At 34.0% G+C, this 25368-nt stretch overlaps 1 protein-coding gene across 2 annotated transcripts; it reads right to left on the bottom strand.

Moving 5' to 3' along the window:
- Positions 1–25368, bottom strand: Spase12 (Signal peptidase complex subunit Spase12). 2 transcript variants are annotated; one of them, XM_089093818.1, is made up of 4 exons: positions 25293–25368; positions 12533–12592; positions 7441–7527; positions 1–197 (listed from the first exon to the last, which is right to left on the bottom strand). In XM_089093818.1, exons 1-4 carry the CDS (start codon positions 25314–25316, stop codon positions 60–62), a joined length of 309 nt encoding a protein of 102 aa, XP_088949944.1. In that variant the 5' UTR covers positions 25317–25368; the 3' UTR covers positions 1–59. The 2 variants fall into 2 exon arrangements, with proteins under 2 accessions (XP_088949944.1, XP_088949953.1); XM_089093827.1 differs by lacking the exon at positions 25293–25368 and adding an exon at positions 19430–19471.

Genomic DNA, 25368 nt, shown 5'->3' with positions numbered 1-25368 from the left:
TTCCTTGAAAATTTTCATTATTCCAAATACCATTTAAAAATGCAAAAAATAATTATTATCTATTTATCCTTTCCAGCGGCTTTCTTCTTCTTCCCTTTGGGGGTATCAACGGTATCAACACCTGCAGTAGATACTACTTCAGGCTTCCTCCATTTAACAGGATTCTTTTGATACATAGGCCATGGAACGGAACACAACTAAAACATGATATAAATTAGGTAGACAATAGTATCCATGATTGGAAGAAAATCTGGACCAAACCAAGATCTATGCATAATGACAACTATGCATAAGGACAATCATACAAAGAAAATTTGAGATTTTTTTTTAGCTTGATGATGTAAAATCTAACTAATTGTTAGTATCTTGTTGGTAAATTCGTAATTGTTGGTAAATCGTAGCCATCAAGCTACGTAGAATTTTGTTTTCTTTGTATTAAGGTAGACTAATTTCCGTTTGTAAAAGTCAGCCATACAAAATTATAAAAAAAGCATCTGTTAAGTACTAAACTTTTGGTCCTTGGGCCTGTGCGTCTAATTCAGCCTATATTTATGAAACATATACGTCCAAAAAAAAAAAAAAAAAAAAAAAATACTAAATAGATATTCCACAAATGACGGTTATGTAAGATGCTTAAACCCGAGTGTGGCAAGGATTTTCAATCTATGATCGGAGGAAACAAATTCAGGTCATACGGCCCGTTACCCCACAAACATATCTCTCAACCGAATGTTGCACATCATCTTTCTAGTTATGACCCATAAGAGACTACTTCAAAGTTGTCACAAACAAACCAAGTACATTATTTCTTAAATGTTGTTTGATTTCCAACACATTATTGAAATATTGAAGTGTTTCTTAGCTTGTTGATGACAAATCTGAGAGAAAAATTGCAATAAAGAATTTTAAAATCATAGATTAAACTATAGAACAAATTAGCTATTTTTCCAATTAAAATTTATTTTAACAGGTTAACAATTTAACAGATTCCCACCAAATGGGGCATTTAAGGATTCATTTACGTTTTAATTGGTCTGAGACAAAAATTGTTTAGCTCTTTCCCTCGATACGAATTTTGAAGTCACCTTGCCAACCTACCACCCCTTTCTGTAGACGCTGCGGATGTTATTTTGATGACCTGGATATACGTTATTTCCTTTGGATTACCTCTGCCTCCTCCTTCACGTTCAAATGTAATGTCCTCTACCCCCCCTCCCCCCCCCAACTCCCCTTAATATTTTCTCCGTCATTCAAGCCATTTCGGATATATTACACATAAGTTGAAAATTAAGCAGAGCACGCAACGGTGTTCAAGGAATGCTTAAAGAGGTTGCACCATAAGCTAAGCACATTCATTGTGACGCCCATCGTTCAAATCTAGTGTCAGTACAGTAATCAAGATGTCTGGAGATGCAAAACTTCTTTTCTTCATCCATGCATAAGTTTCGTAGTCGAAACGCACAGCCTCATGAACTTTTCAATAGAACCCTATAAGTACACGGAGATAGAGGATTGGTCTCGAACGGCTAGCTGCAAACGATGGTTGTATTGGTTTCCATCTGTTCAGATGATCCGATTATGTTTAGGTGCTATTCAAGAAACCCTTAGAGTTATCAGACCAAAGCAATTCAATAGAGGACTGCGCTGAAGCTTCTGGGTTGCTGGCGTTCCGATCCTTGTTTGTCCAGTCCTTGTTTGGTCCCGAAATAATGAGCGGTATCCTTTGTCTGGTAGATATTGCATCCAAACAATTCCAGTCCGAGAGCCAATTACTTTCAGCGGTCACTCTCTGCTCCAGGTAGTCGAACAATAGGTCCTCAATTTTTATGTTGAATCCACTGTCGGCGCCAGAGCAAGAAATTGGACGGACGAGAATTGCGACATTCTTCAAACTTATAATTCAGATATTCTACACTTCAGTCAACCGACTAACATCGGAGCTGAGACAAAGGTTTGGAGAAAACTTTTCGGCAATTCACGGCTTAGAAGCCTTTGACCCAAGCTCACCAAAGTTTTTGAATGCACGCCTATTAGAATACTTTGTACACGAATTTCCGCATTATCAGTCAACCATTTGAACTTTGAGTCAAAACTAAGACTGGAAAACTTATTTGCAGAGTACGAGGCCACAATGCCTGTCAAAAGTTCCTGCTTACCTTGAGCGTGCTCCAGGTGCGAAAAAAAGTTGTTAATATTCAATAAAAATAACTTTTTCCGTTCCAGGTGAGAGCAAAATAACAGCTGAAATGACTCAAAATTAAACTAGTATTAATTTTTGTGAATACGGTTAACTAGCGTATTTAGTGAATTAGACTCTACACAGTCATCATCAAATTGGAAGAAATGAAGGCAAATGACCGACCTACTGAGAATTAATAAGTATTAAGGCACCAACACTCATACTTTTCATATTTATCACTCATAAAAAATATTCACATTTTAATAATCATTATACTACGTATTAAGGAATTAGTTAATAAACCGTTCCAGGTTCGCTGTTAATTTGTATTAAATTTGAAGTAAATACGTATTAAATAAAAATTTTTACCACGAACGGACTCCTGTTTACGTGAACAAAGATGACTTTGCTATCATCTCGGATGCCTTTGAAATCGCTAAAACGCTCCCCCATTTCACCTACCTCAAATGAAAATTTTTTCAACGCTTAAAGCGGTTAAAATGTGTCTTGGAACAACTATGACCGATGAACGACTTAGCGATCCATCAGTCATTGCAGCCCACAGTCTATATAATTATCCAGTATGATCTTTCCCTGTCTCACCCATTATAAAAACCCGGACCGAGGTGCAAGTGCTCCAGAGAACATTTTTGCAGATATAAACATAAGCGGCATTAGATCTTTCCACGGGTAGACAAAGAATAATCACCTACGGAACAAGTACTGACAAAACCACTTGGCCAGCTCACCAATAAGTGGACAATAAGTGCACAAATAAGTGGGAGGAGCTTTTTGTTCGCACCGAGAATGAAGAGCCAGAAATCATCTGCGGTAAACTTACTGGTATATTATATAAACTGTGTTGCAGCCTAACCAGGAAAAGCCTAAGACATCGACTATAATATTGCCGTCGAAAGTTGGGTGTCTTTGTGCAATGACATTTTCCCATTAGAATAGAGCCTCTTCACTTGTACTTGAGTCATAGAACTTCAACTTTTAATTAAAGTCCCAAAAAATATTAACTTTTTTTACTTATGTTTATGTATTTGAACACCTCAATTTGGCTATTGAGACATGGAATTTGCCCCGCCCCCTCCCAGTATTTTTCTGAATTTATGCCACTATCAATCATGTCAATAAAATAAGCAGTGAATAAAATCAGAACATAATACTTGGTGCTAATTTTGATTTTAATGAACCAATCACCAGTTAAAAAAAGAAGTTCCAAGAATTTGTGATGTTGTAAATTTGGAGTTTAAAGCACGGTCATCCCAAAGGGATATCAAAGTAAATATTATATGCAAGTAGCTTTAACTGACGAATCTGAAGAAAATATGGTGAAATATGCAGCCAGAGCTTTCGGGCTATGTAGTTTGAGCGTTTTTTTTTTAAATTCACGTTGAGATATCTAGAATCTAGGCCATATTTGGTTTTTCAAAAGTTTGGCAAGTAGCTTCAATTGATGAATCCGATGAGAATACAGTCTAGATGTTTGGGCTCTGCAGTTTAAAAGAATTTTTTTTAAATCCACGTCAAGGTTTCCACTTTTCAGGTTATCATCCAAATTGTAGCTTCAATTTGGCTTCTTTTTTGTTTATATAGACTTTGAAAAAGGTTTCGACAACCCACCAAATAACAAACGATGCGTAAATATAAATAACATAGGACTAAAAATGAAGCGATCAGAGTCAATTTATATACTTTGATTCGTAACATGCTTTTGTTAGGTTAGTGCTCCCAAAACTGTGGTTTTTATTACTTTGATTCTTGCTTCTTTTTCTACAAAAAAGAGTTGGCATTCACAGCACGCCTATAAATTCAAAGGTTTTATTTCCCATGCCATTTTATTACTCATTAGATTTCCGATTCCAACTATGTGTCCCACCACTAAATAATTTTTCAGCCATAATAGTTTATACCTTATCTTATTGTTTTACCAGGAATACAAATACAATTTTATTTTAAAAATAAAAGTTGATACTGGGATTTTTTCAGAAACAGTAGAATTTACGCTTTTTAGGAAAAATACTAACTACTACTACTACTACTACTACTACTGCTAACAATTCACTGCAGCACGAAGCTTTTGTATACCCACACTAGTTACACAAAAGAGGTAACTGGGCTGGTTTGAGAAACACTCTTTGTTCTCAGTAGTGGAGAGCCTTTCTCCTTGAAGGCCCAGAGAAAGCTGCAAAGAAGTACCAGCAGGCCATAGTTGACTCTGTTGAAAACCATATCCCATCAAAACGAATCCAGGTATCCAGTAAGGACGAACCTTAGTTCAACACCCCTTATAAAAAGCAATCCAAGCAAAGCAAAAGGCACACAAGCGATGGCTACTTTCAAAGAGCGAAGAGGACAGGATTTCATACATCAACACGCGCAAAGAAGCAGTTCATGCGATTTGGCAGTCCCAGGTCCAGTATAAGGAGGAACTTGCCACCAAGGTTCATTATGCTTCGGCAAAAAGTTGGTGGAGAATTGTCAAAGAGGCATTACCGTCATCCAAGGGGATTTCAATACCTTCTCTACAGATTAACGGAACTGTAGTGCAAGATCCACAGGAAAAGGCTGAAGCTCTTGCTAAAGCTTTTGTTGAATTCTCGAATCTGGATGAAGACGGTAGAAAAGTGTCAAGTTTCTCGGACCAAACCTGTACTGTCCTGGACCGAGTGAATTTGTATGCTCCTAAGATCATTCGCATTTTTCGGCATCTTGATGTGACGAAAGCCACAGGTCCTGACAATATACCAAATGTTGCCCTAAATCCTGCAGCGCCGAACTAGCTCGACCATTGTCATTGCTTTTCCGTTTCACTCCGGAACATTCCCTCAAACATGGAAATCCACCCATGTTATACCTTCCTAAAGCGAGATTGCGATCCAACGAGCGTGGGGTCCTATAGGCCTATCAGCCTCCTCTACTGCGTTGGCAAAGTCTAGGAAAGCATCTCTAATAAAACATTTCAATAGTTCCTGGAATCAAATGATCTTCAAGGCGATAGCAGTGTGGATGTTTCCTGAGGAAACGTTCAACATTAGACTGCCTAGCGACCCAGCATCAGGAGTGGATCGAACTTCTGCCAAGGGTGTACGACATTAGGCTATTGTGATTCCGACATTGCCAAAGCTTTCGACAGAGTATGGCACCGTGGCCTGCTAAAGAAATTCCATGCGTACGGTGTTGGTGGATGTCTGTTAAGAGTGATTGAGAGCTTTCTTTCAGATCGTTCAATGCGGGTTGTTCTCGACGGGTTTATTTCCCGTGAACATTCAGTGAAAGCAGTGGTTCGCCAGGGCAGTGTTGGGACCTAGATTCTTCCTTATCTACATAAATGACATGGGAGACAACCTTGCAAGCTTTCTGTATCACTTTGCCGACAATACCACGACACACTTAGCCATCACAAAACAAGCCGCCTTTTCCCTACAGATGGACCTTTATAAAATCGAAAAATTATCTGATACATGAATGATCAACTTTAATGCATCGAAAAAAAAGAAGCTTCTTATTAACCGATCAAAGGTGCACCGTAAAGACCCTAGTTTAATTTTTAAAATGAAACTGTAAAGAGAGTCGATGAGCTGCGTCTACTGAGGATTCACTTCTCCACCGATCTCTCTTGGAATAACCACCTTGATAGGGTGAGAACCTATTGCGCAAGAAAACTCAGTTACTCTTCGCTGCAGAAACCTTCTTCCATCCAGCTCGATTATCCCACTTTACAAGTCCTGTATCAGACCCATAGCTGAATATGGATGCCCGTTATATGCTGGTGCTACGAAAACGCTGTTAGTACCACTCCAGAAGATCCAGAACAATGCAAAGAGGGTGGGCTGCACCTCTACATAAGACTCGCTCCAGCCACTAAACGATAGGTTTGATTTATAATCATTCTGTTTTCTAACAAGTACATGAATTCACCTCCCTCAAACGAGCTCTCTCGTATTGTCCCCCCCCCCGTTGTACAACCGACAAAGCAGACACGAAGGCACAGAGTTCGGTCCAATTATCTAAAGGAGGGTACACAAAGAACCGAGTACTTGAGGAAGAGCTTCATCCGGCGCTTAACTTCTATCTGGAACGATCTTCCTGGGGATGTTATTCCTGCAAAACTCTCTGTTGACTCCTTCATAAAAAGGTTCAACAGACATTTAAACCTCAAGGTTTCAAAACGAGGTAACTGAATAGCGGCTTATCAGATACCTTTAAGTACCTGGCACCATGAATATCGGAATAAAAAAATAATAATAGCCTAATAAACGACAAAGCATTTGCATTGGATTCTGATAAATGGATAAATCCCTACTGATCCAGATTAATAAATTTCAATAGCTAAATAATAATCAAAATAACTAAAAACTACAGTAAAGCTGTAATACAGTGACAAAAATAAAATGTAAAACTAGACATACTGTTGCAATTGTTGGATATTGATTAGTTTAAATACGTTTTCCATAAATTAAGTTCTTCAAAAAAAAACAAAAAAACTAAAGAGCCATGAAAAAATCTAAGACAAGCAGAGATATTATCATATAATAATGTAAAACATAAAACGAACACAAACTGAAAATAAATTTAATAGTATAAAACAAAATAATAATTAGTAATAATAGAGTAAAATTTATAAGATAATAACAAAATAAACTAATAACTAGTTATTAATAACCCAATTAATAACTAAACAATTTTTCATCTTGCTAACGTAGAATGGGATAATACAATGTCATTTTAAAATAAAGTTGGTAGAGATATTTCTCAGAACTGACAATTTTTTTACGAGTTTTTTTTTCTACTCAGAACTGGATTTTCCAGTTCTAGGAAAATCCCCAATCATCCTGATTTCAATTGATTGTTCAAACACTATATATTACATATTGTCTTAGCTCTATTAACTTAATTAGTTGCTTAGAGCTAATTAGTTAGTTAGTTAATAAGTCTTAGCAGTGGCGGATCCAGGAGACGCGCGCCCCCCTAACGTAGTCTAAAGTAGTGTAATTTAATTAATTAATGCAAGTTCATCGGATCAACCTATTTTGCGCCCTCCCCCTAAAAAAAATCCTGGATCCGCCCTTGGGTCTTAGTTAATTATATATTGTCTTAGTTATACTAAGATGCTAGTTATCTAGTGTACTTACGAACAATCGTAAAATATAATTTTATTTCTTAAACGAAAGTTTATATTGTAATTATATTACTTATTCATCACTAAATAATGTCTTAATTATATTAAGCTACATGGTATCTAACACGCTTACCAACAATGCTAAGACATATCCAGCACCACCAATATAAACCGTCATTGAATACTTTTGAACCATATACCCATAGATCCATCCAATTGCCTGTAAGAGGTAAGAAAAATTGTATACCAAGAGAAAAAAACGTGGCACGGATTTTCTTCCCCATTTTATAAATGAAAATACAAAAAAAAGTATTCTTCAAAATTGGAGGGAGTGAGAAATGCTTTTTTGGATTTTTTAAAAGTGAAAATTCAGAAAACTATTTTAGGGGATGGGTGCAGTCACCCATCCTTCCCCAAAAGGTGCCCCTGTCACCTGACTAATAATTCCTTAGAAATGAAAGAATTACTGAAAATGATTACGCAATTTTTGTTATGATAAAACTAAAAACAGCAGTTTATCCACTTCTTCAGCTTTCTTTCCTGTTTCTGTTCAAAGCCGTATCCAATTTTTTTTTTCGGGGGAGGAGGGGGGGGGGGGTAAAAAAAACATTTAAAATGCATCAAAACTTTCTTTATATGCATTTTGTTATGTTTTATGAGTCGGACAATTTTTTCGGGGGGGGGGGGGGTCATACTCCCCAAGCACCCTGACACCCAAGACAAACAAAAAAACGTACGAAGTGGAGACATTGATCAATTAGGAGAAAAGTACAATAAAAGACTTATATCAAAAGCAACTTTTTACTGCAAAATAACACATAAGTTTAACCGAAAAATAGAACAATGCTAAATAATATCTTTAATAGTAAAATAAAACATAAAATAAGAAGTAAAGACAACATGCTTATAAAGCAGTAATAATTCACCTTTTATATAAAAAACAATAGATAGTCAAATAATTATTATGAGTAAAATGATTATGAAAGAAAAACAAATGAATATTTTGTACAAATCAACTAATTAAAATATATGAAAAAACATTTTTGATCCAAGTAGAGCTGTTTCTTTAAAATAAAATTTAGACTAAAAAAAAGTAGCAAGGAAACAGCATCTAACTTCAGTGGCAAATTTGACAGCCAGTTTAATTTTGCTTTCTATTTCTACGTATTAATTTGACGAGAAGAAACTATTCATTGACTATATAACATAGACTAATCCATACAAGATTTTAAATAATTTTTAAGGGCACACTGGCTAAGCATGACAGAATAAAAAAAATTGTAAAAAAGAAACAAGGAGGATAATTCCAGCCAGTGAAAAAAGAAAAATAGAAAAATTTCCTCTTTTGCACTGAGGACGATTGAGCAGAGGTCTTGACTAAAATATATGCATACTTTCCTTCTTTTGATATGCTTTCCTTCAAGTAAGCATATTTGCTTACTTTCCTTCCTTTTTTCACTGGCTGGAATTATCCTCGTTTTTTCTTCTTTATATATATATTTTGTTTATTCTATCATACAATATTTTCAACATGAGCAACAACAAAATTATTAGCTCTTCCTAATTGCACTGCAAATTTCCTCTTTTGCACCCTTTCCTTCAGGAAAGCATATTTGCTTGCTTTCCTTCCTTTTTTCATTCTATCATACAATATTTTCAACATGAGCAACAACAAAATTATTAGCTCTTCCTAATTGCGCTGCAAATTTCCTCTTTTGCACCCTTTCCTTCAGGAAAGCATATTTGCTTGCTTTCCTTCCTTTTTTCATTCTATCATACAATATTTTCAACATGAGCAACAACAAAATTATTAGCTCTTCCTAATTGCGCTGCAAATTTCCTCTTTTGCACCCTTTCCTTCAGGAAAGCATATTTGCTTGCTTTCCTTCCTTTTTTCATTCTATCATACAATATTTTCAACATGAGCAACAACAAAATTATTAGCAGTATTGTACAAAAACGTAAAGCAAAAATTAAATAAAAGGCTAAAGTTGAGGTAAAAAAGTTCATAATTCTCAACAATTGACTAACTTTCTCTTGTTTTTTGAAAAGTACTGATATACAAATTTTATACATAATGGTGACAAAAGCGCTCTGTCTCTTTCCCTGTTTACTCTTCAAGAGGAGTTCTCAAGAAGGCTCTGAACCCCTTTGGCCTACAAATTTTTTTTTCTATGTGTTTTGCAGTACAACAGATTTCTTCAACTAGCTGTTGCCCCAGCTGTGACTCAGATTACACTATCTTTTCCACTACTATTCTAACTATCCAAATGAATTTTTAACTTTTTCTTTTAAATGCTAGCAATACCCAACATATCCTCCCCATTCTCTTTTTTACTTTGCGTTTGCATTTGACACCTTCTAATTTGTACTAAAAAAATTTTTAAATCAAAATTATGGTTTTATTCAGTTTGATGGGATCTTGCAGTACCGCCAGCGGCGTTTTTAGTTTTCATAATAGACCCAAGTTAAAATCCTGGAGTTCCCTCTTTTATCAGTTTCATGTATTATTTGGGTTGGTTATTTCCTATGACGTACCAAAGCCATCTATTTTCTTTTTTTCTGGGGGGGGGGGACAGAAGATCAAAACTAAGTTTATATTAAGAATGCATTGGTGATAAGTATAAAGGCTCTAAAAAGGCTCTAAAAAAAGTATAAACAGACCAAATGAGTAGTGGCTCTAAAAAAATGAGAAAGGCTCTAAAAGAAAGTATAAACAGACTAAATCAGTAGTGGCTGGTAGTATTCGTCACCTAGCTTTCACTAACGACTCAGAGATTTCCACATGACAAGGGATTTGAATAACAGATGGTGGAATGAAAATGCAAAAGCAGGATCTTATATTGATCTTATCTTATTTTTGGGGTTTTCATTGGAATTTTGTTTATCTTCCTAAGAGTTGAAAGTCACAATATCAGTATTGTGATACTGATATTGTGATACTGATACTGTAAACGGTATTTAGGAACCTTACTGCACTAAATTAAGTAAGAAATAGGCCGCTAATCTTATTGTACGCAAATCTGCTGAAGCCAACCTAACCAGAAAGAAAAAAACATCTTTTTTGGAAGAATCTACCGCATTTATATTTATTCAAACTATTTGAGCTACTAGACGCAACAATAGTAACAACAAGATGGAGGTTGTGTGGAATTTGTCAGCCCATCATGTGGGTAAGAAAACAAACAAAAGAGGGCATAGACTTAGCAATACTCAAAGCATTTAGTCTCAGGTAAGTTCAACTGAGTCACTTTTATGATATAAATTGTTGCATCTAATTTACTAATATTAATTCACACCATTTTGATTAAATTTTACGAAACCTTAAATTTGTAAACTCAATTAAATGGAGCTTAAACATAGCTGTGTATACAATAGTAACTATTTATTTAGTTTCGACTCTATGGAACTTTAGAAAGCTATACGCCACCGCACGGAACAAATGACCACAGTAACTGGAAATCTGAATATAAAGGTTCTCAAGATTCTCCCTTTGCTATTTTGCTCGATTACATTAAGATCTCTAGATATTTGCAAAGCAGATCTTCCAAAATATTTCAATTATTAAAGCGCTTTTTCATGAGTGCAAAAGACTTGCCAGAACCAAAATTAAGTTGGAAGCAGCAGAAGGTAAATTGGCTAAGACGTTTTTTGAGATATTTTAAACATAGAACATCCAGCTTATAAGAATGTTTTATGGGACAGACAACACAAATTTTTATGGATTTTCTTCTAAAGTGATATTTAGTAGTGGCTGTTCTAACATAGAGAATAATAACTAAGATTTTTGATTTTGTACCAGTATAGCTGTGAATAGTATAAGTTTGATGATTTCTTTTATAACTGAAAAGCAACTCCTTAGAAAAAAAGATACCCGAAAAAGGCACTATGCTATGACACAAAAAATTATATGTACTTTGTTTTAAAGGGTAATTTTTCAACTGAAGTTTTAAATTTTTTAACTGGAAAGCAATTCCTTAGAAAACAAGATACATGAAAAAAAGGCACCTTATTGTGATATAAAAAATTGTATGTAATTTCTTCTAAAGGGTAATGTTTCAAGTGATTTTTTTTTTTTTTTTTAACTGGAAAGCAACTCATTAGAAAAAAAAAGATAATTGAAAAAATCACCATACTATGACACAAAAATTATGTGTATTTTCTTCTAAAGGGTGATTTAGCAGTGGTTGCTCAAACATAGTGGATATTGACCAAGATTTTTAGATTTGCTGCCAGTATAGCTGTGAATAAGATAACCATGATGTTTTTTTTTTCAATTCAACCATGAATTTTTTTAACTGAAAAGCAATATCTCATAAGAAAGGGACTTGAAAAAGGCCCCATACTATGATCATTTCTTTTAGACAACTTTTTCGTAGCCCAGCCTTCCATAGGCTCTAGAAACTTGAGGCTTTTCACAGACCATATAATAGAGAAAAATATTTTCGCATGCTGACCAACGGTCTGCTATCGACCTGCTGATTCTCTGCCTTTGGCCAGGAGTGCAGCGCATGGTTGGGAGCAAATCATCTGATGCTTGTCGTGTTTTCCCCCCGATTCCTCCAGCTACCCTTTTGGAGCTGGGTCGACTCTGGCTAAGCTTAAAAAGAGTCAAATTGGTGACCCCTGTTTGAAACCAAATAACCAGCAACACTAGGACCTGAACTGTGGCAACACTATGGACAAAACACCGACAAAACACTATGGATAAAACACCGGCAACACTATGGACAAACCAGCAACACTATGGACAAAACACCGTACTTTGATTGATTTGGAAGGCTTTCTTACCGCTTGTGTCTCAGGGTAGATGCTCAGCACTGCTATTTGTAAGTTGTCAAAAGGTTTAATGCAATGCATCTTGGTAAACATTTTTATTATTGTTTTGTAAAAGTAAGTCCTTGAAGTTAAAGTCCTTAAAGTTAAGGTTTATTTGATTGCAAACTCCCAGGCTCAAATTTGTCTCCTTATTACTAACATAAAGGAAACGGTAGAAACGATCTTGCAACAAGATTGGTTCATGACATGGCACCAACCAACAACATGGCACAGATTACCGTCCTGAGAAAATTTGTTTTTTTTTTCTGCTTACAAGACATCTAGAGCTAGACAAAACATCTGTGAAAATTTTAAACATGACTCAAAGATCTATTCGAGCCAGCTGGTAGGATTGCCTCTCTTAGTGCACAGATGTTTAAATAGCAACATGTGTATAAAATACTTACAGAAAAAAGGACTATGATAACTTGAGACAACCTCTCTGCTGTTTTCTGTCCAATGAAGTCCTGGAATACAAGAAATCTTGAAAAAAAATGAAAATCCAACGCTAATTCACTTCTGAATATATAAAACATAACATTCCATTCTACAATAGTTTTTGATTTAAATATTAACCTTATATTAACTATATAGAATTTAAATTAAACATTAAGTTTTAATATCAAGTTATCCGTTGGAGGGGGGGATTCATTTATTTCGAATTTTGACATAGAAGCTGTTTCCTATTGCCTCTAGCACGTAGATATACTACTAGAGATCTATAAGACACAGCAAATTGAGGGATAGTTAAGAGCTAAAAGATAGGTTGCATACAATTGCCAATTGATTTTTCATGGTCAAGGAGTCTTCCTGTAGTCCTGTACTTAGATTTGATAAAGAACATTTCTGATTTTTGGCATTTATTACTGCCTAACAGATCATGATGACCCTTAAGGATCATAAGCTATAAAAAATGGTCTTTTTTTGAATGATTCAGCTGGGTATAGGGACCAGACTCTGTGACATTATGCCATTCTGTATATATAATTCTGAACTGTTTAAAATATAGCAGCAGCAGCTGGCATTAGAGCAGCCTACTAACATTCTACTTGAAATGATTTCTCTGTTGCAAATAAACATTGGCTTGGGTGGAAATTGGAGTTGGGTTTGTTCTTGCTTAAAGCCAGTCTCCATTTGGCAGATTCTGCAAATATGCACCGCCAATCTGCAAATTTTATTTCAATGGAGACTTCTTTTCCGGCTCCGTATTGGCAGTTTGCAGATACTGCAACCTTCGACGTTGCTTCTTCTGCAAGTTGGCAGATTTGCAGAATCAAGTAAATGGAGACTGGCTTTTAGCAAAAGAGCATTGAGGCGAATATATTTCCTATTTTAAATTTAGGATTCATGAAAGTATAATCGGAAGCACGATAACTCCATATGGACCTATTAGAAAAAAAAAAGAAGAAAAGGTAAGCTTTTCCTCTAAAAAGGCAAGAGAAAAATATAACCACAAAGATAAGATCGACTGTCAAAATAATGACAATTAATGTCGTTCTTAGTTTGGCACTGACAAATGGAACTGGCTTTCAAAGACTGCAGTGACTGCAGAAACAATCATATTTAAGGAAAGAGGTAAACTTTCCTCTGAAAAGGTAAAAGGTAAGCTCGTCTGTCAAAATCACGACAATAAATATTGTTCTTAGTTTATCGCTAATTAATGGGACTGATTCCCAAAGACTGGAGTGTCTATAGAAACAGTTAATTTTCTCAAGAGTTGCATCAGTAAGAACCAAGAGAGTAAGAGATGGAAGCAAAAGTAAGGACACGCAATCGAACTCATTTGTTAATATGTATTCATTTTAGAAACACTTGAGTAGAACACATTTTTCCAACAAAAAAACGCTCAACACTCAGATCCTGTCTTCTTTGGGCTGTTTTCCAGCTGTTCCTGCTCGTCTTCTGTTTGCTGATATACGTCCAGATGTAATAGAACCTTTGCCCCCTACATTACAGAAAAAATAAACAAAACATACAGCTAGTTTCCCTCTTCCTATTAATTGGTATGGGCACAGCCAGTGTTTTGTATTATTTGTGCTCTTCTTTTGTTTCTTTCCTTCTAGTTTTTTTTAATATATGTATTTTTAGTTGAATTTTACCTATTTTTATCTTTTTAACATGTTATGATCAATCTCAGTTTAATGACTAATGAATGGATTTTCATTCTGATAATAATAATTTTGGTATTCTTTTGCCATATTTTTTTTTAGTTTTCATGCTTTAATGATTCTTTACTTGTCCTGTTTTTTATTTATTGACTCAGAAATTCAAATTTGGCCCTTTGGTGCTCGCAATCGAATTTTTTTTAAATAAATAGCTAATCTTATCTTTAAGCCAAACAACTCCCAATTGACCTTGCTGAACTCTAAAAAATAAATTCGTATATTTCAATTCCAATGCATTCTAAAGCTGTATGGAACAAGCCTATCCCATAACAATGGTTGAAAACATCAGAAAAGAGTTTTGGTCAACTTATAAGACAAAATAAACCAAGATGAATAGGAATTAATTGCTAGTTACAAGTTAGTTGATAACAATACAACAAAAATTTCAATGCAAAGGATTAATTCAAGTTCCCTAAACTACAAAAATATAAACATTATGCTTGAAATTGTGTTCTAAAGTCTCAAGGTAGCTCTACAACATGGACAGTAATACATTTGCTTTTAATTAAGGATGTAAATGCATTGGATACCACCCACTACAACAGGGTGTTGTATCCAAACAGTTAAGGATTATTTAGAGAACCAGGAAATCCATAAAGGTTATTGTAATATAACAGTGTTCATATCTCTCTCCGTGTATGCTTTATATTGATTGTGCTTAGTTTTGATTATATTTTTAGATTATGTTTAGTTTTGAGTATATTTAGCTTCTATTATATTTACATTAAGTTTGTTTTGAAAATTTTAAATTGACCATATTTATTGACAACCAAAATTTAGCTAAGGCTCAAGTGAATTGATGAATCTTGAGCTTGATAATTTGGTTTTTATTTTTGTTTTTCTTTATTTTATCGAGGAGCTCTACAACATGGACAGTAATACATTTGCTTTTAATTAAGGATGTAAATGCATTGGATACCAGCCACTACAACAGGGTGTTGTATCCAAACAGTTAGGGATTATTTAGAGAACCAGGAAATCCACAAAGGTTATTGTAATATAACAGTGTTAATATCTCTCTCCGTGTATGCTAAAATTTAAAAAAAATAAACACTGGAAGAGGAACTTTATTCTAAGGCAAGGCTTAACCAAGGAGGAACTAAAGTGGAGAATATGAGCAAGGGAAAATTTTTACCATTTGGTGACAAGAGATAGTATTTGGAAAAGGTGAGGTCAAAGTTATTTTGTTACTTTTGCCCAGTGAGTGGACATGAGGAGGATGGCTTGATTTAATTTTTTAGTTTTTCTAAGGATATAAATGGTCCAAGGGAGGAAATTTTTCTGGGGTGGTATACAAGAGAGAAATGGGTCGTATTTTTTGTGGTAGTAGTTATAGTAGTTTGTTGGGATTGAGATTGGGAAAGTTTATGGGAACAGGTATGATACTTAGGGTCCACTTTCTGTAATCTATTTATCAATCAATTTGGTTTTAAGGGCCTGTCTTTATTTTTAATTTTATGTTGTTTTAAGGTGTTATTACACCATTAATAAATATCACATCATATCATAGGTTCAAAGTCTATAGAAGGTATAAGAGGATTTTCGAGAGATAGGGGAGAGGTCAAAAGACAAAAAAATAAGACAAAGAGGTCAAAAGACAAAACATCCCTCATCAAAATTATCTGATCAAGACTGACTTCTCCAGATGGAATTTCTAAAAGATAACAACAAATAATGATTTGACAACTTGTAAATTGTAACACTATGCACAACTAGATGAATAACAACATTAACCATATATACTCTACTGTAAACATGTCTTGACAAATCCCTGATTGTACACCACATTTCACAACTGCTCTCTCTTTTAACAATCTCAAAAATTTATTCCATTTTTGAAATGACCAAATTTTTGGTTTAGATATAATGCAACTTATTCTTACTTATCTTGCTTTTTCTGGGGTTAGGAGGTGTAATTTACGTTGCCTGGAATGCTAGGGGTAAGTAATCAGGCTTGTTTAATAGGCAAACTTGACAGCACTGCCATTTGCCATCTTGGCAAGGACAACACTGCCATCTTGGTAATACTGGATCGGATTTTTTCAGGAAACACTTTTGGTTCTTGTTCCTATTTCTCCTGTAGGCATGCTCTTAGTCAAAGGTGAGCCCATGCCCAAATTTTCACCAGGCACTAATACAAGCCTTAGATCAAACACTATATAGGCTTTCATAGAACTTTGAAGATCTAAAAGTACCAAAGAAGTAAAGATATGAGCTTGAAAATACTTTCCTGAGCCTTATAGATCAACCAAAGACATCTTTGATTGTGTAGTTTGACAGTTTTCAAGTTAATGAAAGCTGTTTTGTGATAACAATATTTGAAAATTTCAAATTTTGGCAAGTTTAGAATTGGCAGTAGAATTTTTTCTATTTTTTGGTCTTTATTTATAAGAACTATTTTGTTTATTTTTAATGCACACATGCAAATAACGAATAAAATTCTACATTATAGATTTTTACCTGTCTTAAAAATAGCTGAATTTTTTTTTGAAAAATCAATTTCTATGTCTGCTTTTTTTAAGGGCACTGACTTTTGATAAACTTTAAAAACCTTGTGGTATGATAGAAAAACTTTCAGAAATTAATCTGATCTACAAATAAGGTACCAAAAACTTGTTTTGAGCCTCAAGTTTTTGTTAAATTCAAATCATAATGTTTTAAGGAATTTGTAAAAGTATGCCTTAGATAAAAAAAAAAAAAATGAATTAAAATACCACACAAATCATTAGAACTGCATTTTCAAAGCCTAGAGTCAAATATAATTAAAATAAAAAAAAATTAAGGAAAAAATGTTACTGCCAAAGTTAAAACAAAGTCTTCTGTGTAAAATTTAAGTGACATGAATAGAGAAGGAGCAGATGTAGGAGCTTGAAAACATGGGGTTAGGGTATAATTTAGGCTCTTGCTACATTCCTGAAAGTTTTGTTTACCTATTTAAGCTGCTGCCCAGGATAGAAAAAAAAAACCATTATCTACAATTTTACACAATTTCGTTTTCTTGTACTGTAGACTCTAGCATCATAATTCCAGTGTTGAACTAAAAGTTAACCTCAAATGTTCGAATCTGCTTTTCTATATTCTTCCAGATAATACAACTAAGGAGAGGATAGAGTTATTTACTTGGATTTGAAAAAAAAGAAGCAAATATCTCTGCTTTAAAAAACAACAATCAATCCCTCCCTAATAATTAGGGGCCTATCATTGTAACATACATTACATACAAAATGATACAGCCCATAATAAATTTAACAGTTATGATGTATTCACAGTCAATATGGCTTTGATGCTAAAAGGTCAGTCAACAAATTGTTTTTTCAATCATGAAAAGATTGTAAGAGTAAAAAACCTTGCCTTGTTGAGCAAGGCATCAAGGTATCAAGGCAGGTATCTTTCTTCCTTAAAAAGGAAGAAAGATACTAGGGGGCATACCAAGTCAGTCCTCAAACCATATGCCACTACAAGACCCTATGATAATGTCTTTGAAGTCAATATAATTAACTTGTGAAATAGCATTTAAAAAAATATCATCACTGTAGGACCTGTTCAAGATGATCATGGTTGCAGTGACAGCTGCAATCTAGTAAAGAACAAACCACAGCCCATTGTAATTAGACAATGATTGGTCCAACAAGCCACATAAAGCTGAGTGGGAAGCACTTGACTCATCCATTTGAATGTTAAAGAGCCAAACAAGTGCAATTTTTATGCTGCTGGCAACACAGAATGAGTCTCAGGATGACAAACTCCTTATTCAGCAATTTGTGAATTAAGGCAATTCAAATTGACTGAAAATACAGTAATCTGGTAAGGCAAAACTTGACATAGCACAGAAAGCAGATAGTCAGAAAAAGAAGTAATATACTGTTTGATATTCCCCATTCAACACAAATTACAAATGTAACAATTACTACTTTTGCAACTATACCCTAGTCCCCCTTTAATTTCTGGATTAGGCCATAGGCTACATTCATGACATTGCAGCTTTTTTGTTGTTTGGAAAGGTCAACCAGCCATTGAGGAGAAAAAGGTTTAAAAATAATATATGAACCACAAAAACAGGAAAACTTTTGTATATATCTTAAGGCTATTCCCAAGCATTAAGGAGGGAGAGGGGGGGGGGGGCGGGGATATAGTTGTAACTCCAGCAATGGTCATACTTTGCAAGAGCTTTGAATGGGTAACTGAATGGTATATTTCTTTTTTCCTATCTGATTTTTGTGTTATTCCAAAAAAATACCTCTCATTACTTGACTTGACTTGCTTTATTTACTACTAATTACAAAATAAACTATATACAAGCAAACGCCCAGGGAAGGCTCAAAAAGCCTGATGAAACACGGCTGCAATCCTCTAATTCTCAACCTCTCAAAATTCTAATTCTCAAAAAAAAAAAAAAGACCTGAACACTTTCTCTCAATTAAACAATAATACCAAAAACTATGAAGAAAAGAAGAAAGAAGAAAAAAAAAATTAAGACATTAATGATGACAATAATAATAAATTACCTCCCCTCTTCCAATAAATGTTTTTTTATTTTTACTTTAAACGACCCAATGTGTTCAGCTTCCTGAACGCCAACAGGGATATCATTCCAAATAGCCGGAGCCAAATACCGAATCTCGAAACCTGCACGTGTGGTGTCTCGATACTCAACTGTAAAATTTTCCGCCTCTCTAGTTGCATACCTGTGGAGTGAACTATTTACGCAAAAAACATTTGTAAAAACTGGAGGACATACATCATTCCAACATCTATAGGCAAAAATAGCAGCTTGGTAATCGCAAATCTGACCAATGTTAAGCACTCTTAATTCTTTAAAACATGACACGGTATCATTCACATTTTCTATATAATTCCCAAGAAGACGTACTGTTTTATTTTGTAAAATCTGCACTCTTTTGAAATTTGCATAAAAATTGCTAGACCAAATGACACAACCATAAGAAATATAAGGCACAACAATACTATGATACAATAATAAAAGAACTGACAATGGTAAAAAATGCTTCAAACGACGCAAAATTCCCAGACCTCTAGCAACTTTAGTTGCAACAAAATCACTATGGTGCTTCCAAGACAAATTACAATCTAGCTGGAAGCCCAAATAACGCACCTCATGCACCTGTGACAAAGGCTTACCATTAAAAAATATCTCTCCATCAACAATCGGAGGCTTACCAACTCTCCTAAAAATCATAAAATTAGTTTTTTAACATTCACTGACAAAAGGCTGAAACTTGTAAATACATAAAATGACTTTAAAACCCTATTTACTTTCAACAGTAGATCATCAATCATTCAACTAGACATAGTTAAAGTAGTATCATCCGCAAAAGTCGTGATAAAACACTCTGGTAAGTAAAAACGCATTGAATCAACATACACAAGGTACAGAAGTGGTCCCAAGACAGATCCCTGAGGTACACCAGACTTCACTTGATAGGGAGAAGAAAATGCATCATTTAAAACAACTTGAATAGATCTTCCACTTAAAAAACTATCAAACCATTTCAGACAATTACCACGAACTCCAAGGGACTGTAGACGTTTGAGTAAAATTTTAAAATCCACTGTATCAAACACCTTTCTAAAATCAATAAAAACAGTCAAAGGGATTTCACCACGTTCAAAGCATCTATTTACAATATCACAAAGAGAATGCACAGCGTCCAATGTTGAGTGACCTTTCCTAAAGCTGAACTGAGTTTCACCTAACATCCCTGTTTTTGTAAGGTAATCATATAGCCTTTTATGCACAATTTTTTCAAATATTTTTGAAAACAGGGGAAGGATTGATATAGGTCTGTAATTTTCGATATCTAGTTTAGACCCACCTTTATGGAGAGGGATGACTTTTACCCTTTTAAGCGCATTGGGGAATACCCCAGTTTCCATGGAAAGATTGATTATGTGGACGAGACATGGTATTAAATAACACATCACTGATTTAAAAGTCTTCAAATTAATTCCATCTCTCCCTGCTGAATTAGATTTGATTGTTTTCACAACCTTCAGAATTTCATCTCCAGTACACGGTTGAAATTCAATTTCATTTCCAATTCCTCTTTCATCAAAAAATTTGTCCTCCAAGGAATCATTATTAAAATTCACTAACCCTTCCGCCTGCACATTTTGACCAATACTTGAAAAGAACTCAGCAAATTTATTAGTAATAATCGTTTCATCACTCACTGCTTCTAAAGATCATACTATCCTGTGTTATTTGTAAAGACAACTTAATTCTTATCAGTTTAACTCTAAGTCTAGTAAATATTCTTTAATTAGTATCTTTAATTTAGACAAAAGTTTCTTTGTTGTTGTTTTTTCACAGAATTTCTATATCCTCTATAATCCTCATTGTCATTGAATTCTATAGAATTTGCATTTATTTTAGTCTAATTTACTCACATAATCATAGAGTTTTTTTTATTTATAATAACTGCACAAAGTATTTTTTATGTAAAAACTTTTTAAAAGCTAGGTATGTTCAATATGAATGAAGAAAAGTGAACTTTGAAACCATAAGAAAACTGCTTAAATTTCCATAAGAATAATTCTTTCAATTTTCATGCAAAAATTAAAGGAATTATTCTATTAATGAGTTATATTTATTGTATTGCCTCAGCCTAGGGTCTGAATTGTGTTATTATTCTAGCTGATTTAGAAGAGGAGTGCTTTAGTAATTTTTAAAAAATACTTTATTAGCCCCTTATTTGGGTGACATTTCCATTTCTGGAAGTTTTGTATGTATAAACTTCAAAACAGGCTCATTTGATTAGAAATTCAAAGGGCTAGTACCCATTTTCATAGTCAAAGGTGATTGGAGGGCAACTAGCCCCCCCCCACATCCCCATTATTCCCCCAAACACATTCAATCAAAATTTTGAGATAGCCATTTTGTTCAGCGTAGTTGATTCCCAGATAGGAAATTTGTTTTTGAGGAGGAAACTCCCCCACAGCCCTCAGGGCAAGGGTTTTAAGTTATGCCCTGGGGGCATATAAGGTTTTTATAGAAGGCGTTGTTGTAGAAACTTCGAAAAAAGCTCATTCAATTGGAAATTGAAAGGGCTAGTGCCCTTTTCAATAGTCAAAAGTGATTGGAGGGCAACAAGCCCCCCCCCCCACCCAACCTTCCCCCAAACACATCCAATCAAAATTTTGAAATAGCCATTTTGTTCAGCATAGTTGATTTCCAGATAGAAAATCTGTTTTTGAGGAGGACACTCCCCCACAGCCCTCAGGGCAAGGGTTATAAGTTATGCCCTGGGGCTATTTAAGAATTTTATTGAAAAGTTTTTTGTAGAAACTTGAAAAAGGGCTCATTTGATTTGAAATTCAAAGGGCTAGTACCCTTTTTAATAGTTGAAAGTGATTAGTGATATTTTTGTTGTTGTTGTTGTTTAGACCAGGGCACTTTGTATTGAAGGAGTTGTTTGGGGAACTTTGAAAGGGGTTCAGTCAATTGAAAATAGAAAGGGCTGATGTGCTTTTTAATAGTCAAAAGTGATTGGAGGGCAACTAATCCCCTTTCCACTCCCACCCTCCCATGCCCATGCTGCCATTTGTCCATTATGTTTAAAAACTAAATGTTGCCTTAAAATTAAATAAAAATGCACTTTGATATTGCTAATTCCAAATAAGGCATCTCAGCAGTATCCCAAGAACAACTAAGGTTATTATGTTCAAACTTTCAGGGCTACTTCCACTCTTAAAATTTAACCAAATCAAAATAGCGTAAGTGTATCCATACTATCAAAGAAAGTAAACAGATTTTTTTGCAAATGGTATCAAGTTTTCCATTTCAGATCAACTAGAGGAGGTATGAAACTAAATTAAACAGTACTATTTGTGTCCTGATTTTTAAAAGGTTGTTTGTTGTTAAAAATTCCAGAAAATTTTTCTCCAGCATATAAATAGAAGGCCAAACAATAAAGTCTTAAAAAACGAAAAGATTTAATGTGTTATTTTCTTTTTCCCTGAAAAGACTGTCAATATAAAACAAACAGAAATTAAAAAAACTTTTACCACAAAATTAGTTTTTCAAAGTAAAGTAAAAAACTCTATTAAACAAAAAATGAGCAAAAATAAAATCAAACAATCTACCAAGCGTGAAACTACCACAAATCAGCATTGATAAATAAATGAAACCCAAAATAAACAGAAATTACAATAAATAACTGAGTCAAACTTAAAACTAGCAGAAATTAACATAAGCTGGGTGCAAAACCCCTATGCCTTCCCAAGGCCAGAACAAAATTTGCACTTTACTGAAAAAATACAAACGTTTTTACTTTTATAAATTTAATAAATCAAATAATATTAACATTTTGATTACTAAATATCAGCATATGTATGTTAAACTGACAAAGCACATTCATTTGTATATTTTCAGTAAAGTGCAAATTTTGTTCTGGCCTTGGGAAGGCATAGGGGTTTTGCACCCAACTTATGTTAATATATGCTCATTTTAAGTTTGACCCGGTTATTTATTGTAATTTCTGTTTGTTTTGGGTTTCATTTATTTATCAATGCTGACTTGTGGTAGTTTCATGCTTGGTAGATTATTTAATTTTATTTTTGCTCATTTTTTGTTTAATAGAGTTCTTTACTTTACTTTGAAAAACTTATTTTGTGGAAAAAGTTTTTTTTAATTAATCACATATCAGATCTCACAATCACCAATAAATATCAGTATTTTGATGATTCCAAGCAAATTTTGACTAATTAAATCCAGAAAAATTTCATAAATACCATAAAAGTAGCTCTTGCTCATATAGATGAAATTGCTGACTTGAACCAATTTAAATTTAAAAACAAATAGTTTTTAGATTTAAAGTAAAGAGTAGAATTAAAAATAGGCTCTAGTTTTACTTTCTCTTTGTGCATATTACATCAGCAATTCAACAAAGGGATACAGTGAGCAATAAAAACAATAAATTTCTGATTTCATGTATTCTGCTTCTCTATACAATGGCCACAAATAAAACAGAAACAAATTAGATCTGCCCTAGATATGTTTAAAATTGATGATTTAGTAACTTCAGCTGCATTTCACTGAAATGTTGTGAACTGGCTTCAACAGGGTTGCAAATATTCAAAAATGGCATATTCTACTAAACAAAAGAATAACATTTTATTTGGCCCTTAAAAGGTATCTAAGACCATTATAGAGATTTTTCTAATTGGTATCTAAGACCAATTATTATCTACTAACACTAATTTTGAGCCCAACAAAAATCTAAGGATTTTAAGCAGCCTTTGCCTCGTTTTTTCATAATAGAAATGAAGAAATAAGATTCTTGTCATGTAGGAAATAAGCATTCCAGCAAACTTGGAGTTTTTTTTTTTACTAAACTCCAGTGAAACACATTCAGCTAGGATATGAACACACCACTAGACACATTTTTTGTTTTGTTTCTAAATATGCTAATTGCTTCCATTTCAAAATTTAATTTTGAGCCCTTGAAGGGACCAATAAAGTGATACCTTGTTCCTTGTCATCATTATTGACCAGTAGAAAATGGTTACCAAAAATTCTGAAAACTACTTTAATATAATCATAAATACTTACTTATACAAATAATACAAGTGCATAATTTCATTTACCCCCTCCCTCCCTGATGGATTAGTATACACCCCAAAATATTTATTAGAATAGCCTCACTACTTCTTCTAGTTGATTGATTAGCATTTGCTATAAAACAATAAAAGAAGAAATAATATGTTTAACTAGTTTAACTATTTAACTTATGTTTAACTAGTGTCCTAGGCTTATACCAAATATACTGATAGGTCTAGTTTATAGCCAAGGCTACACTCATTTAAGGCTTAATCTTATGAAATGGTACCCAATCTTAGACACAAGATCTTAAAGTATCCTATCTAAATCACAGATAGATTCATTGTTTGACAGATTTAAGTTAACAAAGGTGTTACAAAGCAGATCAATTGTATTTAAATATGCTAGGCTTCAGGGATAACTTTTGTCTAAATGTCATTAGGCCTAGGGTAAAAGACCTCTTTTTGGGATAGACCACTTTTCTTTGGTATTCTAGAGAAATAGCAATGGGTTTTTGCACCACCCCTATTTTACTACAGCATGATGCAATCTGAGGGCAGCAACAAGAACTCCACCTTCTTGGTCAAACTTTCACCAATAATTTGTCAGCAGACATTAAAAATGTGGTCTCTGTTTTGACAAGCAATTGAAAAGAAAAAAATTATATCTCATATTTCTGATTTATAGAATAGATATCAAGCAATAAAAGTTACATTTTTAGAATCAGAAGAAAATTAGCTTTTGGTTAATATGTCAATAAATCTGAAACACTAAAGGGATATATACATCAAAATAGGATAATTGGTATTTCTAAAAAGAGGTCATTGTAGATAGGTCAATAGCCTAAACTAATAATTTCAAGTGTTTGATCTTAAATAGGCTAATTTTAATAAAACCATATTAATATATAGCTTAAATTATTAGATTTTCTCTAATTTAGACAGTTCTTTTCAATACTTCTTTTGTAACGAAATGTGAGGGTTTTAGTCTTACATAACTTTACTCAATCGGATAGGCTACTGGTTTTTTACCCTATACAAATTTATTTGATAGCAATAACCGCTAGGTCAAAATAGTGTGGTAGGTGGCCTTGTAGTCTTTTTGATCATTTATAGCTCTGGAAATATTAGGGTGGCCAAAGATAAAGAAAAGAGTATAGGCCTATAGGTTTCCTTTGGAAACTGAGAAAGGAGTACACATATTTCACCATTCAAACCTGAAATAATCTAATTTCAATGTAGTATATTATAGATTTTATGGTGGTTTTCTGCCTGACTGCTGGGTATCTTGCCCAAGCCTAGTCCCGTGGGCTTTGACAAGAGGTAGGCCTAGTTTTCCCCATTCCCTAGGCCTATTGATAAAATTGCTCAGACCAATTCTAACACTGAAAAAGAAAATTAGCCTTCAAAAGACTATTTATTTAACACCCAAGTAGAAGTTTACCATCTCCCATTTTAGAAAGTCCATCTTTAAGAAAGTTTAGGTCCTGAATTTTTTATGATGTTTAATTTTTTCTTCT

The sequence above is a fragment of the Artemia sp. Qi Xiang Cuo genome, chromosome 1 (genome assembly GCF_049724085.1).
Source record: "Artemia sp. Qi Xiang Cuo chromosome 1, ASM4972408v1, whole genome shotgun sequence".
Classification (NCBI taxonomy): domain Eukaryota; kingdom Metazoa; phylum Arthropoda; class Branchiopoda; order Anostraca; family Artemiidae; genus Artemia; species Artemia sp. Qi Xiang Cuo.
This window is presented reverse-complemented; position numbering and strand designations above follow the sequence as displayed.

Bases quoted from the DNA above. Each gene is read 5' to 3' on its own strand.
- Spase12 (XM_089093818.1), bottom strand. From the start codon at position 25,316: ATGGACTTTCTAAAATGGGAGATG. The intron at 12,593-25,292 runs GTAAACTTCTAC...CTTGTATTCCAG, and splicing joins ACTTTCTAAAATGGGAGATG to GACTTCATTGGACAGAAAAC. The intron at 198-7,440 runs GTAAGCGTGTTA...ATCATGTTTTAG, and splicing joins GATATGTCTTAGCATTGTTG to TTGTGTTCCGTTCCATGGCC.